This window comes from Sinohyriopsis cumingii, chromosome 4 (genome assembly GCF_028554795.1).
Source record: "Sinohyriopsis cumingii isolate HCF-2022 chromosome 4, ASM2855479v2, whole genome shotgun sequence".
NCBI lineage: Eukaryota > Metazoa > Mollusca > Bivalvia > Unionida > Unionidae > Sinohyriopsis > Sinohyriopsis cumingii.
Window position 1 is genome coordinate 82,040,025 of NC_142964.1, and position 18,278 is coordinate 82,058,302.

Sequence of the window (18,278 nt, forward strand, 5' to 3'; positions counted from 1 at the left end):
TAAAGACTGGAGAAGTGTTTTCGGATGAAGCAAATTCATTGGTATGGAGGTTATTTCCGATATACAGAATGAATAACCCACTTTATCCAGGAAGAAAGTGACGGTGTAGATGTATAATCCTTTCCCTCTGTGAGGTCAAGACAATGGCTCAGTCTACCTTAAATACTACTTTAATGCTTGCACTGGGTCCTGTAAATGACCTTGAGATGAAGTGTCCAGAGCAGACATGAAATATTATCAAAGTCTGATTACTCATGAATGATCGTCTGTTTTTGGTGATAAAAGCAGGTGCTATCGTGAGTAACACTGACCCATCTTGTTAAAACTATATGTAGATGGGTATACCAATAGGATATGTATTTGATGATTCTTCCAGTCGTTCATCAATGCAGTGAGTAGGCAAGACTTATATTAGAAGTTCTAGTGAGCAGTTCCAATGATGTCTTCTTCAGTCAGGTTAGTACTCATAACAGATTCCACTTGGGCAAGGATCCAATGTCTTTCCACTTGTGTCGTCTTGACAGAGAGAAGATCTGATCCTCTCTCCCATAATAATGCAGTGTACCAATTATCATAGAACAGCAGGTTTTAATTGTGATTAGTCCAAACTGTTTCTCGTTGCAGAGCCATAATAGGTTAGCTATTGAAGTGTGGATACCTGTAGTGGAATAAAGTATTCTTGTACACACTATAGTGAATATATGTTCCATTGGCTTCATATGCCTTTAAGATGGAGGGGCCATATCGCTTGAGGGATTTCACCAACACTACTTGCGAAAACTGTTGTTCCTGAGGGAATCTTTTAATAAGATCCCTACATGCAGGTACAGGAACTCTTGGTTGGGATGAAACTTCCGCCATTGTGTTGCTTAAAGCAGATGAGGGAATATCTTGATTCCTGGTGATTCTGTTCCAAGAATGACGAGGTTGATCCAAGATTTCCCATTCACGTGGAGTAAACAGGATGAGGAGACACTCCATATCACCTACTGAACCTTACATGTTGGAGAAGAACCATAAAACTTTGGCCATTCCATTCCATATGAAAAGCACTGATTATTCAGGTCTATGGATCTGGGACTGGTATGTCAAAAGTTGGAATCTTGGCATTCCACCTTCTTGCCAATAGGTACCATGAGTGAAAACTAAGAGATGACATTCCCTATGTATTAGTTGGTTCTTGCAGTACAGTGAGTCTTCCAATACATTAGCCAGCCTAGAATATGTCCCATTACATTAGCCAGCCTAGGATATGTCAAACTTGGACATGGATTTTGTTTAGGACACCACTATAGAAAATTTTAAAGAATACAAAGGTCTGGGAATTTGTGCCGCCTTGCCATTTAGGATAAGTCATCACTGTGGTGCTGTCTGACAGAATGAGAACTTCCTTCCCATCCACAGTCATCATGAAATACTTTCATCTCAAGAATACTGCTATGCAAATAATGATCCTTTAGAAGCAATACTCCTATGGCATCCTAAATGATTGGAGACTTGGCTCCCTCCCTCCTCTGCATTCACATGATGAAGATTGTACTAGAAGAGGTATCTCCAATGTGAGTCCAGTGAGGTTTCCCTGCCTTTGAGATGGAACTTATAGTGTACAGATTGTGAAAGTTGGTCCTAAGGTAAACTGTTCGGACTCCATTTGGACCACAGAATCATTGTAATGGGAGTCCATGAAAGTGACCTAGGACTAATATATCTGCTACACAATTAAGAATATGCTGATGGTGAAAGAATTTCTCCAGCAGATGGCACCACTGTACTAACTCAATTCTCATTCCTGGGGGAGAATGCTGAGTTCCAGACCTAGCTGACTGAAATCTTTAAATGGTACAAAATGTCCTTGTTCATAAGAAGACTGAAAATGAGAAGGAGGGTAACAAGTGATATCATGTCTAGCTCCAAGATATAACTAGACTGCTGTTTGGTAGGCAAATCACAGGACATCTGGAAGCCATTTTAGTGGGAATATGAAGTCACACCTCTTGCAAGTCCACAACAATTGCTGCAACAATTGCAAATTCTCCCCAATGGATTGGATTTAGAACCCATTGTTGCATTCCATCATAAACCCATGAGCATATAAAAGCTGACTGAATGTGCTTAGGTTGAAAACTAAGTGCAAATGCAATGTTTGTAGCTGAAGGAACTCTGGGTAACCACTTGTCAGGTCCATATGCCATCATGGCAAATCTTCCTCCATCTGGCAGTGAAAGAATGGAGCCTTCCAACTACCGATATTGTGATGGGCGCGGGGGGGGGGGGGGGGGGGGGGAGGGGGGGAGAGAGAGGACATGAAATTTGCATCATTTGAAATAGAGAGGCTCTCAGAGAGAGAAACACTGGCAAAAACAATCACTCCCTTTGTCTCTTTTTCACTGTAGTTTGGAAGAACTGCAACGGTTGTAGATTCTGATAGATTGCTTCTCAATGACCTGCGACATTTTGTTGATTGCCTTGCAAATTTCTCCATTGTAGCTGAGATTGTGAGGGATGGAAAGAATGTATCCTTGGTGGCTTGTCGCGATTTCCATCAACCTGATCCTTAATGGGGAGATTAAATGGTATGGTTTGAGAGTGTAGTTTGGCCGATGATGATCTTTAACTAATCAATTCAAGGAACAAGTTACCTGTAGGAAGGCAAATTTTTGAGTACTTATATATACAGGTAAAATCACTGAAGCATTGCTTATAGTAACTACATGTCTGAAATGGCTGTAAACTTACTAAATGTATCCCAGACTCTGTCTCTAAATTTAGCTGTCAGTATTGTCATAAGGCTTTCAGTACTTTTAATCACAGCATTTTTGACATATTGAAAATATAACAAAGTTAACAATGAAAATGTGACCACTTCTAAATATTAGGAAAAATAAAGGCAATGTTGTTGGTAAAAAGTAGGAATGTTTTTCATATTCTTACTTTTCAAATGCCAAATGACATATTACTTCCTGCTAAATAAAGTACAAGTGACTGCTGTTCTTAATGACTTCAGAAAACACAACACATATCTACACTGTACCACCCACCAATGATAATCAAAAATAAATATTCAGTTTCTCTAGGATGAACATAAAAATAATTGTTAGAGAAACTGATGCATACACTGTATGCAGAGCTGCCAACCTTCCAGACTTGCAATTAGTGAAAAGAGGGGTAAAAAGTAGTGAATTTTGAGCACAATTAGTGAAAAGAGGGATACAAATTAGTGAATTTTGAACACAATTAGTGAAAAGAGGGATACATATTAGTGAATTTGGAACACAATTAGTGAAACATTATCCCATGACACTAGCTCCATCCACTTTGATGGTCAGTACTGCATTATATGAAAATCACAAAATAAAACTAAAATATATTATTTACACTGATTACCGTAAATGTACAAATTTATTTGTAGCCAAATTTACTGATATACACAAACTTTATGCTATTTGTCATAATATGATGATGTGGCAGACTTCCTCAAATAGGCCACGGTAAATTTGTTTTCAATACAGTTCAGGCTTCTTGCCTACTGTTTAATCTTGGAAACTAAAATTGTTGCAATTTTTCAGCAACTAAGGAGGCATTAAAGTTTGTCTTATTTTTCTGAAGAACAGGAAAACTACTCTTTCACTTTCACTATTGCTGATCTCCAACTGAGAAAGGCAGGTTATTTTCAACAAGAAAACTCATAAACAATGTTCACCATTGGCAGCTTGCTATACCTGACTAGGTAGCTTCAAGTACTCCAGAGCTGAAATATGCTGTGGGTTCTCTTAATTTTCCCAATATCTATATGCTTTTTGCTAGCAGTGTGCTTTTTCACATCGTTAAGCCACATGCCCACATATATATTATTATATAGTACATGCATGACAGGTAAATTGTAAGCAATGATACAAGCCCCTGTGTACATTCTAAAATTCGTGGCAAACTACTGTGCAAAAAACATAATGTCCATCGATGTTTCATGGCTGAATGCAAGGCCAATTTTTGGTTTACTCACTTTTTTTGTGGGTATACTTCACTTTTTGTGGAATACATATCTTTCCCCTCAAGGTGAAAACACTTTAACTGTAGTGTAGCCTAATTATGAAATGGTACTAATCCAGAAGATAAAACGTTGAATAATTAATGGTTAGTGGTGTCGGTGCATGTGCAGCAAAATATGAACTCAAGTAACCTGATAAAAGTGATTTTTAACTATACTTGACTAATGTAAATGAAACCTGATAAGTGATTTTTAACTATACTTGTCTAATATAAATGTAACCTGATAAGTGATTTTAACTATACTTGTCCGATGTAAATGTAATCTGATAAAAGTGATTTTTAAATATACTTGTCTGTGTAAATGTAACCTGATAAAATAGTGATTTTAACTATACTTGTCTAATGTAAATGTAACCTGATAAAATAGTGATTTTAACTATACTTGTCTAATGTAAATGTAATTTTAACTATACTTGTCTAATGTAAATGTAACCTGATAAAATAGTGATTTTAACTATACTTGTCTAATGTAAATGTAACCTGATAAAATAGTGATTTTAACTATACTTGTCTAATGTAAATGTAACCTGATAAAATAGTGATTTTAACTATACTTGTCTAATGTAAATGTAATTTTAGCTATACTTGTCTAATGTAAATGTAATTTTAACTTTACTTGTCTAATGTAAATGCAACCTGATAAAATAGTGATTTTAACTATACTTGTCTGATGTAAATGTAACCTGATAAAATAGTGATTTTAACTATACTTGTCATCGTTGTTGTTGTTGTTGTTGTTGTAGGGTTTAATGCCATTTTTCAGCACACGATAGGCTATACATGGCGGCCAGTATTAATGGTGGAGGAAGAACCCAGGAAAACCCCAGAAAGAACCACCAATCCACGAGAAGCTACTGGCAAGCTTTCTCACATACCCACAATGGCAACTATTCTTGTTTAATGTAAATGTAACCTGATAAAATAGTGATTTTAACTATACCTGTCTGATGTAAATGTAACCTGATAAAAGTGATTTTTAAATACACTTGTCTGATGTAAATGTAACCTGATAAAATAGTGATTTTTAACTATACCTGTCTAATGTAAATGTAACCTGATAAAATAACCGTCTTAACTATACTTGTCTGATGTAAATGTAACCTGATAAAAGTGATTTTTAAATATACTTGTCTGATGTAAATGTAACCTGATAAAATAGTGATTTTTAACTATACCTGTCTAATGTAAATGTAACCTGATAAAATAACCGTCTTAACTATACTTGTCTGATGTAAATGTAACCTGATAAAAGTGATTTTTAAATATACTTGTCTAATGTAAATGCAACCTGATAAAATAGTGATTTTTAAATATACTTGTCTGATGTAAATGTAACCTGATAAAATAGTGATTTTTAACTATACTTGTCTAATGTAAATGTAACCTGATAAAAGTGATTTTTAAATATACCTGTCTGATGTAAATGTAACCTGATAAAAGTGATTTTTAACTATACTTGTCTAATGTAAATGTAACCTGATAAAATAGTGATTTTTAACTATACTTGTCTAATGTAAATGCAACCTGATAAAATAATCATCTTAACTATACTTGTCCGATGTAAATGTAACCCGATAAAAGTGATTTTTAAATATACTTGTCTGATGTAAATGTAACCTGATAAAAAAGTGATTTTTAACTATACTTTTCCAATGTAAATGTAGCCTGATAAAATAGTGATTTTAACTATACTTGTCTAATGTAAATGTAACCTGATAAAATAGTGATTTTAACTATACTTGTCTAATGTAATTGTAACCTGACAATAATGATTTTTAACTATACTTGCCCAATGTAAATGTAACCTGATACAAGTGATTTTAACTATACTTGTCTAATGTAAACATAACCTGATAAAAAAGTGATTTTTAACTATACTTGTCTAATGTAAATGTAATCTGAGAGATCCAAGTTGCAGATCAGATGAGGCATGCAAGCTATAGGTTGCACATTCCTGGGTTACAGAGAACTGCTCAATGTTTTGACTAAGATAATCATATTATACAGATTTGCAAATATAAAAGTATATATGTAGAACCCTATGCATGGCACATGCCCTGCACTCTCAGTAATTCGATGCATGGCACATTCCACACACTTGCTGTAACCCAATGCATGGCACATGCCCGGTACTCTCAGTAACCCTATGCATGGCACATTCCCTGCACTCTCAGTAATTTGATGCATGGCACATTCCACACACTTGCAGTAATCCTATGCATGGCACATGCCCTGCACTCTCAGTAACCCTATGCATGGCACATGCTCTGCACTCTCAGTAATTCGATGCATGGCACATTCCACACACTTGCAGTAACCCTATGCATGGCACATGCCCTGCACTCTCATTAACCCTATTCATGGCACATGCCCTGTACTCTCAGTAATTCGATGAATGGCACATTCCACACACTTGCAGTAACCCAATGCATGACACATGCCCTGCACTCTCAGAAACCCTATACATGGCACATACCCTGCACCTGCAGTAGCTCTATGCATGGCACATGCCGTGCACTCTCAGTAACTCTATGCATGGCACATGCCCTGCACTCACAGTAACCCTATGCATGACATATGCCCTGCAGTCTCAGTAACTCCATGCATGCCACATGCCCTGCACTCTCAACTATTCTATGCATGGCATATGTCCTGCACTCTCAGTAACTCTATAAACACTTCACACTCAGCAGTAGAACAATGGTGATTTGTAATGTGAGGGTTCCTCTTGCAACATCAAACAGACTCAAGTCATGGAAACTTGTTCATGGCCTAGAGGAAATATTTTTATGTCTACATGTAAACTCAAATCTATTGTTAACTGTTAACTGAGTCAAAATAGTCAAATACTGCATAGATCATCATACAGAATAATAATAGGTGAGTAATGTGGGAGTCTCATTAAATAATAGATGTTTCTTGTACTTTAATATGGCAATGATAGCAACCATCAAGCTTTTTAAAAAAAATACTAAATGTATCACAGTTGCTTGCAAATAAATTTATGAACTTTGACATGGCTTCTGTATGAAATATATCTTCTTGTTGGACCAAAATCAACATTTTAAGAAACAAAAACAAAAAAAAGAAATGACTTGCAAATAAATAAATAAATAAAAAGAGTACGCAGTAGAAGAATGCAGTGGACTTTTTCATATCTGCAAGAGAAAAACACCCACTTTGGAATTTATCAAGCAACTGCTGCATTTTAACAAATTAGTGGCTATATGATGTTAATTAATAGTGACTGCTACAAATCATCGCAAGCCATGGGTGACAATCTGCTATGCTCATTTATCACCCATGTCTTTCTTTGCTGAGATTTCCTCACATTTCACTAGTATGCATAAACAAAAATGTATCATCTACAACAAAATTTAACGATCTCTTACACATCAATGAATGTGCCAATTTTATACATCGATAAGTAACTGTGTTTGGAAGAGAAAGTTTCAAACAGCCTGATGTTGTTGTTGTTGTAGGGTTTAACACCATTTCTCAGAGCAAGATAGTCTATACATGGTGACCAGTATAAATGGTGGAGGAAGAACATGAGAAAACTCTAGTAAGAACCATCGATCTATGGGAAGCTACTGGCAGTCTTTTCACATACCCACATTGGCAGAGCCCAAACAGTCTGAAGGTCATGCTGTATCACAATGCTCATAAAATTTTACTCATGTACACAGTGATTTAGTAGGTTTATGCTTATTAATGACAAATGAGAAAATCTCAGAACAGACATTCATCACTGACACAGCAGCATAGCAAACAGTTACCCATGGCTTGCAACAATGCCTTATAAAGTGTGATCTATACTTTTGGGCACAAGTATATTGCTACTTATTATCATAAGCACTGAAATTAAATCGTGTTCATAAGCAACTTTTTAAATTAGCAAGAATCAAAAAAGAACTTTTGCTATTGAGAAAAAAAGACCCTTGCACTACGTAAAGAATGACCTGTCATGCAGACAATATAGTTTGCAGCCCTGCCACCTTGAGAGGAATGAAAATCAGGATGTGAAAGGGGAAAAAAAAAACAGGATGTGGAGAAAAAAGACAGATCAGTGTCTGTGACCATATATTTACAAAAAACATTTCAAAGGAACTGATGTCTCTGCTCATTGAATTTCTGCATCACTTTTGCTCTCTCTGCACAGCCATCATGAATCCAACAGCTATTTGTAAAAAAAAATTGTTATTTTTAAAAATTGGGATTTGGGAAAAAATATTAGAAAACAGGATTTTCAGATTTTAAACAAAACTCTAGGATGATCCAATGTAAATCAGGATAAGTGGCAGGTCTGAGTATGGCATGGTGCTATTGTAAAATGACCTGGGTGAAATATTAAGGAGGTGAATACACTGCCACGAACATTTCAAATAAATAAAGCCCTCCTTTATGCATCACCATGTTATGTCAATCACTGGACATGATGAATAACCCAAGCTTTGGGTAAAGATCTAAAATTTGTATAACATTAAAAGAAACACAAAATGACCTGGTGCAGAAATAAAGTAGCATGGTGCAATGCCATCCTAAAATGACTGGGAAATACCAGAGTTTTATAAATTTTACTTAATTTCCTTTCATCTGGTAGTAATAGCACTGTGTGTAATACTCAGGAAAATTAGTAGACCCTGAGCTGACCCCTCAGTCTGACCTTCCTCCATTCTGAGTATACTTTCACCTTCATTATTAGTATCTTTCTTCATAGCAGTTATGAACTGAAATTAAATTTTTTGTTTCTTTTCTTACATGTTTCAGTTATCTTTTACTTTATTGCTGTCCATTGTTTTTTTATTATCAGTGAAGTGTAGGCTATCTTAAAACTTGTAGTAACTTGCAGTAAATCATGCTTGAAATGAATCTGGTAATAATAAATCCTGTGTGTCACAAATGATCCCTTTTCTTGCGGCCCAACAAAATCTATGAATATTTCAAATTCACCAATGTCGAGAATTACAAATGTTTGATAGTTGCAAATGAATTTATGGTGATAAACCGAGCTGGAGTATGCACACCAAAGAATTGCTTATTTCTGAATCATTTTTATTTTGTTCAAATGCATAATCTTTATTTATCTACAAAAAAAAGAAGAAAATAAAAAAGAAAACCGAAACAAAATATTTCCTAGTTTGATTAAAAAAAAAGGCATGAGCAGTTTTGATTTTCACATTATCGTGACCTATCTGTACCATTAACTATGGTTGATTTTAAAGGGAATGTATCAGACTGATCATTTATTGGCTGTAAGTCAGCCTAGCAACATATAAAGATGGTGAACTTGTGTAGTAACTTGCAGTATCACAATAAAAAAGGGATTATGTTGCAAATTAAACTGTACCTGCCAAATGCTTTTTAATAGCATAAAATTTGGTACATGCTTCTAACCAGAAATTATGGACATCAGTTTCTAGTTGCTACATTATCATTCTGATGGCTGACTGAGGATATGGTAATAATTTTCACTAGGCAATTTTGAATTTTTAGTCACAAATGCGACCATTTATGTCATAACATGTTGTGCTAAATTCAGCAAGACCCCATATTCACAATATTGTCTTAATTCTGATCTAATCTCTTCTCAAATATAATGTCTATATCTTTATCATTTGGTGTTAGTTACACTTTCCATCATCTGGTGTTAGTTACACTTTCCATCATCTGGTGTTAGTTACACTTTCCATCATCTGGTGTTAGTTACACTTTCCATCATCTGGTATCAGTTACATTCTTTATCATTTAGTGTCTGATTTTATGATACTTTGCCATCATGCATTTACTTGTTCAGACAAACATGTATGCAGTACAGTCCTACCCGTTTATGTCAACATCCTCGGGCACGAGGAAATATTGTCGACATAGGCAGATGTCGAGATAAGTGTTGGGGGGGTCTGAAAAAAGATACAAGTTAAATTCGTCAGTAAGGGTAACCTGTCGTCAGTAAGTAGCATTTACACTTTGAGAAAACAATGGAAATTTTGAGTACATGAAGACAAAACTAGTGTGAAATACACTTGTATATTGACAAATTACTTTTTGGTTACCTTTGTGTAATAAAATCCACAATAAAATATTGCATTGGTCACATCTGATATGAAAAACATTAACTACGATATTCAATGTCAATATTCAATGTCGGCATTAGCACATGGTTGCATAGTTGTTATTTACATGCTTCAAGTACATGTACTTAACTTGGCCTGGATTTTGGTCAGTCTGTTCCTATCTTATTGAGGCTACCAAGGGGATGGGGCTATTCACAGGGAAATGAAAACCTGTCAACAAGTTGGTTTAAACAGTACATGTATTTAGTTACAGAAGTCATCGTGAAAAGTACATAAAATAGAACAAGAGATATGCGGCTGATATGACTAATGAAGGCATAATATTGTATACACTGACACATGCTAAATAAAGTTAAAAAGGAAACTGTCACACCACAATAAACTTGTTTTAATCACCTATCACTTTGGAAAATGCAAGAATCGATCAGTTTTCATTGCTGTTATTTAAGTCGCCACAAGAGGCCAACTTTATAGGACCAAGCAAAAGCCTGGTTTTTTTTATATCAGACCGAGACATTATAGCCTGGTGGCAAGATCAACTAATTGTTGAATAAAGTACAGGTCAGAACTTGTCACTTGCAGACATAAATGATTAGGCAGGAAAATTAAAGCCTGTCTGCAAGATCAACTAATTGCTGAACAAAGCATGGGTCAGAACTGGCAGCTTGTCGAATAAATGATTAGAAAACAAAGGATTTGTTCAAGCTGGGACCAAGGGCTTCTGTCGACATGTACGTTTATTGTTTTATCTCGACACTGACATAAGCATGACAATTTTGGTAGTAATAGTAGACCAAGGGACCGGGACTTTGCTTTTTTGTCGAAATAGGCAGCTTGTCGACATAAGTGATGTCGATAAAAGTGGGTAGGACTGTATCTGAAAAGAACATAAATGATGCATTATCATCTGATCTTTAGTTTAAATTTTCGAGTATGAAACCTGCAGCAGCAGAATGCCCTTTGCTCCAACACAAATGATCTGCCCATTGTGGGTCTGTCCAATTTTCATCATCTTCCCAATCATCCTTAAATTCAGCTCCTCCCATGTTGCTGTTTTCATCTTCCTCCTCCAGCATCAAAGATTGCATCATCATGGTATTTTCTAATGGCATATGATGGGACCTGGAATAAGTTGAGAAAATATTCATTTAAAGTGATCTTGAAAATTAAAAATCAGGAAGCAGTCTATTCTATTTCGGAGCGAAATCCCCCATTCCCCTTTCCACATGAAAGAAGATGGAGGTTTCGAGTTTTCTAAATATGATACAGGACTTGATCACAATTGGGTTTTGGGTGTAGTTGGCTTTTAATATAATTAACCTTGCAATCTGACCAAAAGTCAATGATAATAAGCTAAACACTATTGACCAAAGAGTTTTAAGGTCAAAGAATTTCAATCACACAAATCTGAATTCAATTAAAAGGATGTTCCAGAGTAAGTAAAGTCAACCTATCAGCTAGTAGAAAGAAAACAAAAGCTGGGTGGGTCAGACACAATTTGGTTACAAGAGAAAGGACTGCTTGTGATTCATTGGTCAGTAAGCTGCACTCCTGACCAGGAGGGAATGTTTTGGAATCCTGATGCTGAATCAGCACAGGTTGTCTACTGTAGTTGTGTTTCAGAGCAAGGCACTTTACAAATTGTCTTCACATGATTTTCTGTACAATAAAATACCAAACCAAACCAAATTTCATCCTGTGTGGGGTTTTGACTTGGGCTTTATTTTCACTGGATTTGGTTTTGATCACCTATGTCAAAATCTCTTTACAGTTAATATATGAACTTTTTCAACTTTGGTATGAATGTCTGCATCAAAAAGTCAATTGTTTTACTCAGAAATTTTTTAAATTTTCAAAGCTGTGTTTACTTTCTTAGCAGCTGAAACACTACCCAAATGAAAATCACATGGGCTTGCAGACTTTCAGAACACTGGAAAGACTGTGTGTGTGTGTGATTCAGATTTTTAACTAAGCTTTAACAATTTTTCAGTCATATCGCTATGATGTCCGTAGTGTGACAGTTTATAGTGATACTTCCTCTAGGCCATGGAAATGTGTGAAAATCCGAATGGGTGGGTACACACTATGGCAATTGTACTAACAGCTACATACTGTCATGTTTCCGAAAGGTGCTGAAGATTTTCTAAAGTCTCTGGAGCATGCGTAATGACACTTTTTTCCTAAAAATCGTGCAGTGCGGATAATACAAATGACCTTAGAAGAGAAGAAATATTAATGAAAATAAATTCTGGGCCAATTACGCAGTGCTATTCAAGATATTAATAATTATTATTCATTTCTTATACTGAATAGAGAAAAAACTGCTTCAATCATCTACGTAATGAAGTGCAATTATTAATTTTTGTATGACCCTGTTAGACGTAAATTCTTCAGCCTCATTTTCATTCACCATGTATTATGTACCAATGTGAAGATGCAAATACTAGAAGCTGAAAATCACTATGTACACAAAATATGATAGTTATTTAATCAATAGTAATAAATAAAGTATTGATTTAGAACAATTTCTTTTTTGTTTATCTTCCATTGAACTGTTTCAGTTTTATTCGGCCTGCTATAAATATATAAGGTCACTCGCACGTCAATTCGTGACAATTATATAGTAATTTGTCTTGTACAATTTTAATCCAGGATAAATTATCTTGGTAGTAAGCAAAACTGTGTTTCATATCTATTTCTTATCAGACATTTAACATATCTTGTACGGAGTTTCTTTTATTTTTTCGTGTTTTGCATGTTGGTGTATGTATTATTGTATATCCATGATGATGGATACAGACATTAGAACTTTAAATGTTCGGACAGCTATTGACATCTTTCATAAAAGTACATCAAAGACAACCGATGAACAGTATTTAATAAACAAATTTGCAGAAATCGCTAACCTTGATTCATCATCTAAACAAGCTCTAACTGCAAAGCTGTATCGATACAAGAATAAACTTGTAAGAGGGAAACAAGGGTTGGCAAATAATGAATTTGAAAGTGAAGCATTTTCAGTACCAGTTAACACTGTGACAGCACCTAAAGTTCCAAGTGGAAAACTTTATGAAGATGAACTTTCATCTTGCAAGCAAGCATGTACAAGTTTAGCAACTGAATTGTCACAGTTCAAACAACAGTCAGAACAACAAGAAGTCACTGAAAGCACAAAAAACTGTTGAAATTAGAGAAACTATAGAAAAACATCAGCATGAAGATTTCTAGTCTTAAAAAGGTCTCATTCTCAAGAATTAAAAACTAAATTAAAGAAATTCAAATCAAAGACCCAACAACTATCCTCTCAAATATAAAGAAAAGCTGAAAGAAACTGAGGCAAGACGAAAAAAGGCTTTGCAAAATAAACAACTTGCTCTGGAAAAACAAAACAAAAGAGCACTCAAAGTAAAATTAAAACACACAAATGCAATTCTTTATTATGGATTGTGGCAAAGACCAGATAATGTTGAGAACATCCTTGCAGAGCTAAAAGTTACAAAGAAAAGAAAGGCACTAACATCACAAATATGATTCATGTAGAGAGTCTTAAAACAGACTGTAAAAGATTAACAACTGTACAAAATGAGCAAAAAGGGTAAGGCATAGTCAACAGAAAAACTGAAGAAAAAAAAACTCATTCAGTTAATTAAAGATGCTGCAGATAGTCCAAGTGAGGAAGCGCCTGTACGTAAAATGCCATCACTTGTTGGAAAGAAGTGTTATTCATACCTTCAATGAGGGCTAGTGGCCTGGGTGTGTATTTAGTGTAGTAGCGGGATTTCCTGACTTTTACAACATTGTATATGATTATGATTTGCAGGATACAAGTTCCCCAAATGCCATCTACACTTACACTCTCAAAGAGGATTACAGAAACAGCCATCTGGAAATTGTTCCAGAGGCGTAGTGTAATTACAGCTGTTATTGTTCCTGTTACAGCGATGCTTGTTCTTTCACAACAAAATGGCTAAGTTATCAGTTAAGTGGAATTATTTGTATAAACGTTTATTGTTTAAAAGTTTTACAAATTTTGTTATTATGGTTTTAAGTCAAGTCCTTGACATAATTCCTAGCTGTGCTTAATATTTAATGACAAATTCTAGATTTTATGTAGCTTTAGGAAGATTCACTTCATGCAGTAGATAAGAAACATTCAATATAGATATTTAGAAGTTGATAATTTATATTGTCCCAATATTTTCCAAGTAAAATGCAACAATTTATTAAAGTGTATCAGTGCATTAATTTAGTTAATATTCTAGCACTGTGTTGAGACTTGTATCTTTCTTTTGGAATACAACAATTCAAGTTTTGCTCTTAGGTTTACAGAATGAATTATAATTGTTAAGTAAGGATGAATAAATGCTTTTTACACTTATTTTTAGTAGTTTGCAATGAAAGCAATTGTATATTTTTTTAGTCTTTTACTCATATTGCAAGAAACAAGTTATCTTTTCCATTTTGCACTTCAAAAATATATTAACGTCATTTTGCATGTAAAAAAAAAAACCCACTGATATGATCATTAGGAATGGTAAAACAACATTTAAATGGGCTATAATCATCCATTCATAGTTTAAACCTATCAGTAAGACAACCAGTTTAAATTTATAATGTAAACAATTGTTTTTTTTAAATAGTGTCCTTCTGACATTTTTCTGTAATTTGAGTGCGTAAAAATGTCTGAGGATACTGGTATAAAAAATGACACAACTCAATCTTATAGACATCCTTTTCAAATAAACTTTATTATTCATCTGAAAGATGCTATTACTATAATATCTATTTTCAAGCTCCTTATAACAAACGGCTCAAAAATCTTTGCCGTCCCTAGTCCTACATGTAAGTCTTACATTGTAGGACTAGTACTTACAGACATTGTAGGACTAGTACTTATATACATTGTAGGACTAGTACTTATAGACATTGTAGGACTAGTACTTATAGACATTGTAGAACTAGTACTTATAGACAATATAGGACAATAACATATGGCGGTAATCCCCCTCCATATACGAGTAGCTATATGATTGTATTTTTATTCTTGTCGCTTTATCCTATAATTTGACCGTAGTGTTCGAAGTCAACGAACTTGGGCAAACTGAGACTACAAAACAATCCAAATAGATCACTTAGGAGGATAAATACTAGCTAAATACTTGAGCATAGCTCAAAATTTCCTACCAGATGATTGTTTATGAACAAGATCAACTGATTCAGTAAATATCCGAATAGTTATATACACTCACATATCGATGTTAAAGAAGGCGACAGCATATGAACAAGGTTATCTGTACGATTTACTGAAACAAAATCGTATATCACTGCATATCCCGCCTTTTAATATTTGCATCGGAACAGGAAATAAGGAGAGTGGTATCAACAACTTAAACTTGGATTGAACGCAGTTAATTAGATGGATACCGGCGCTATAATTTGAGTACACACTAGCCAGCGGTTTAATATTTAAAAGACTCACTGGTAATTTATTTTAGCTTATCTTTTTTAATGGATTAGAGCTTTAATGTCAGTTATCTTCATAATTCTCGTAATTGTTGACATTGTTTTCGCCTCTATGCCAGCTTTTTATTTATTTTTCTATCTTTTCATTTCTTCTTGTTTTTCTTTTTCTTATGTTTTTATTCGTTTCTTATTTTAAATTGATAAATGTATTCTCTAGGAGTTTAACAAAGCTAAACTGTGAAGCTTAAAAGTAAATATTTACGCTCCATCGTATCAAGAAGCTACGTTTAGCAGGGGCGGATTAAGGCTGTAGGTGGGGTTCCAGGGCACTTTAATTATTTTTTAAATTGTTTATTTTTGGGGGGGCGGCTTTTGGTTAATTAAGATATAGATCTATAAAATGGAGCCCAAAAGCTGTCCTTAAACTATCTTTGATTTTGTGTAATTATTAGGCTAAGTATTAAACAGTTCGAGTTATGTATAGTTTATTTAATGACATGTAATTGTATCCACGGCAACCAGGGGTCGACCCATGGCTGGAGGGTGGGTCCGGGCACATGACCCATTAGCCCCTCCCCCTCCCATCTTTAATTGGCAGTGACGTAATCATCCCGCTTATGACCTACATAATAATTTATTTCATCATTTATGATTATTGTCCTCCTTTTAGCGTGTTGTAATTAATGTCACTGATTAATGTGGGTAGTAGTTGGCACAGAGAGAGAGAGAGAGAGAGAGAATCCATCATATGCACTCGTGTGAGTAGGGAAATCCCACCCGAAGGGTTCTGAAATATCACACTTGTAAAATTTAAATTGGTAGTATCTTTCTTGTGGGCTTGACCTCCCCACTAATAAATATACAACAGCATCATAAATAATAATAATAATAATAATAAATTATCCGCTGATCCATCTCTCTCTCTCTCTCTCTCTCTCTGCTATTCGGGTGCAGAATATACTTACTGGAGAAATTACAATTAGTATGATCTTCTTCCAAGAAAATTAAATGATAACAATGATAAATGTAACTTGCACCTCTATCAGTGATACATGTAAATTACACCTCTATCAGTGATAAATGTAAATTACACCTCTGTCAATGATAAATGTAAATTGCATCACGATCAGTGGTAATTGCAAATTGCACCTCTGTCAGTGGTAAATGTAAATTACACTTCTATCACCAGCTATCTACTCTAGCTGAGCTGGTGAGCTGGCACTGTGAACACCGACTAATGTGTTTTTAACACAACACAAATAATGGCACAAATCTACAGTTTGATAAATTAAAGTTTTCAGAGACATTAAATATTTCATGTCTTAAAAAATTAAAGCAAAACTCTCGGTATCATGGGGTAATTTATATTTGTTTACAAGTTTCGATGGAATAAAGTTGTGTTCAAAGCTAGCCGTATACCAAAATAACCTACAAGAGAATGAATATGTCGATTTCGAACAGAACATAGATAAACTAGAACGTTTCAGAAATTTAAAAGAGTACACGGTGATACAGTATATAAAATAAGTATTTTAGATCCACCCATATGAATGGCAACATTTGATAAGCATTTGAAGCAATTAATACGTTTGAAAGGACTAAACAATTGTTGCAGAAAAGTAACAAAAGGTTATTCATCAAGCTTAAAGTATTCCCTGGAAGTGTATGTGCATGTGTGTGTGTGTGTGTGTGTGTGTAATATTTAATGGCTGACAAAAAACAGTATTTAAGGCATCGTTACTACGATCGCAGATCCTAACAATCCAGTTATTTACAAAAATACCAAATTAGCAAAGAACGTTTAATCAATCAAGAGGACATTATAAGTTCTTTACAATTTCATTCAAAGATGTTAAAGCAACCATGTCAGCTACACAATTAATTATGCATATTACTGGCCAAATTTATCATGTACAATTTTAGCACATTTATAAAACATTCTGTTACCCAAAAAATTACAAAAAAAATAAACCAAATTCATTAATATAAGTTTTCACACCCAATGGATGAAGTAAAATCCACAAATAGCCACAAAAGGCACAAAACTACATTTTGTAGCGGACACACTCGGCAGGCATGTGAGGAGTTCATTCACTCGATCAGTTGCCTTTAGTATATCCTAACTCCGTTCAAAGGGCAAATAATAGTACGCTGTATCATTGATATACCACGAGATGAATAATTTTCATTAAAAGAAAATGAGGCCTATCGAGTTTCCTTGTAATGGAAAATGTATTCCACGAGTGATATAACATTGATACAGCATACATTGATATATAAAATATAAATGAAAAATTTATACAACGAGTGGTATATCATTGACACAGCGTACATACATACATACATACATACATACATACATACATATATTTTATTTGTATCACATACAAACTGCATTACAATTGACCACTACCAAATAAACTTTCAAAGAAGCAAGGAATGATCGTGATATTCGCAATGTCAACAACAAACGTGAGAGATGCGGTAATTGAAACTGTTCTTATGACGCAAGCAGTATGAATGATTACTTCATTAACTATGTTGTAGGTTACCGTGTAGAAATATATAAATTTTTAGTGTATGTGTGTTACCAAATTCATTGAAGTAATATTATTCGTACGTTGTAGCGCAAGGCATGTATGAGTTATGTAAGCGGAGATTGTGATTGTACATTTGACATTGTAAGGTTGGTCG

The 18,278-nt window shown here is 34.6% G+C and overlaps 1 protein-coding gene across 1 annotated transcript in view; it reads right to left on the minus strand.

Annotated features, from left to right (window-relative positions):
• LOC149801546 (uncharacterized) overlaps positions 1-15,505 on the minus strand; it is an 84,940-nt gene extending 69,435 nt beyond the window's left edge. The window contains exons 1-2 of the mRNA XM_089955744.1: positions 15,371-15,505; positions 11,062-11,243 (exon numbers count right to left, since the gene is read on the minus strand). Coding sequence (XP_089811870.1) covers positions 11,062-11,243; positions 15,371-15,372 — 184 coding nt within the window. The 5' untranslated portion in view covers positions 15,373-15,505. The remainder of the gene's footprint in view (positions 1-11,061; positions 11,244-15,370) is intronic.
• Positions 15,506-18,278: the final 2,773 nt, after the last annotated feature.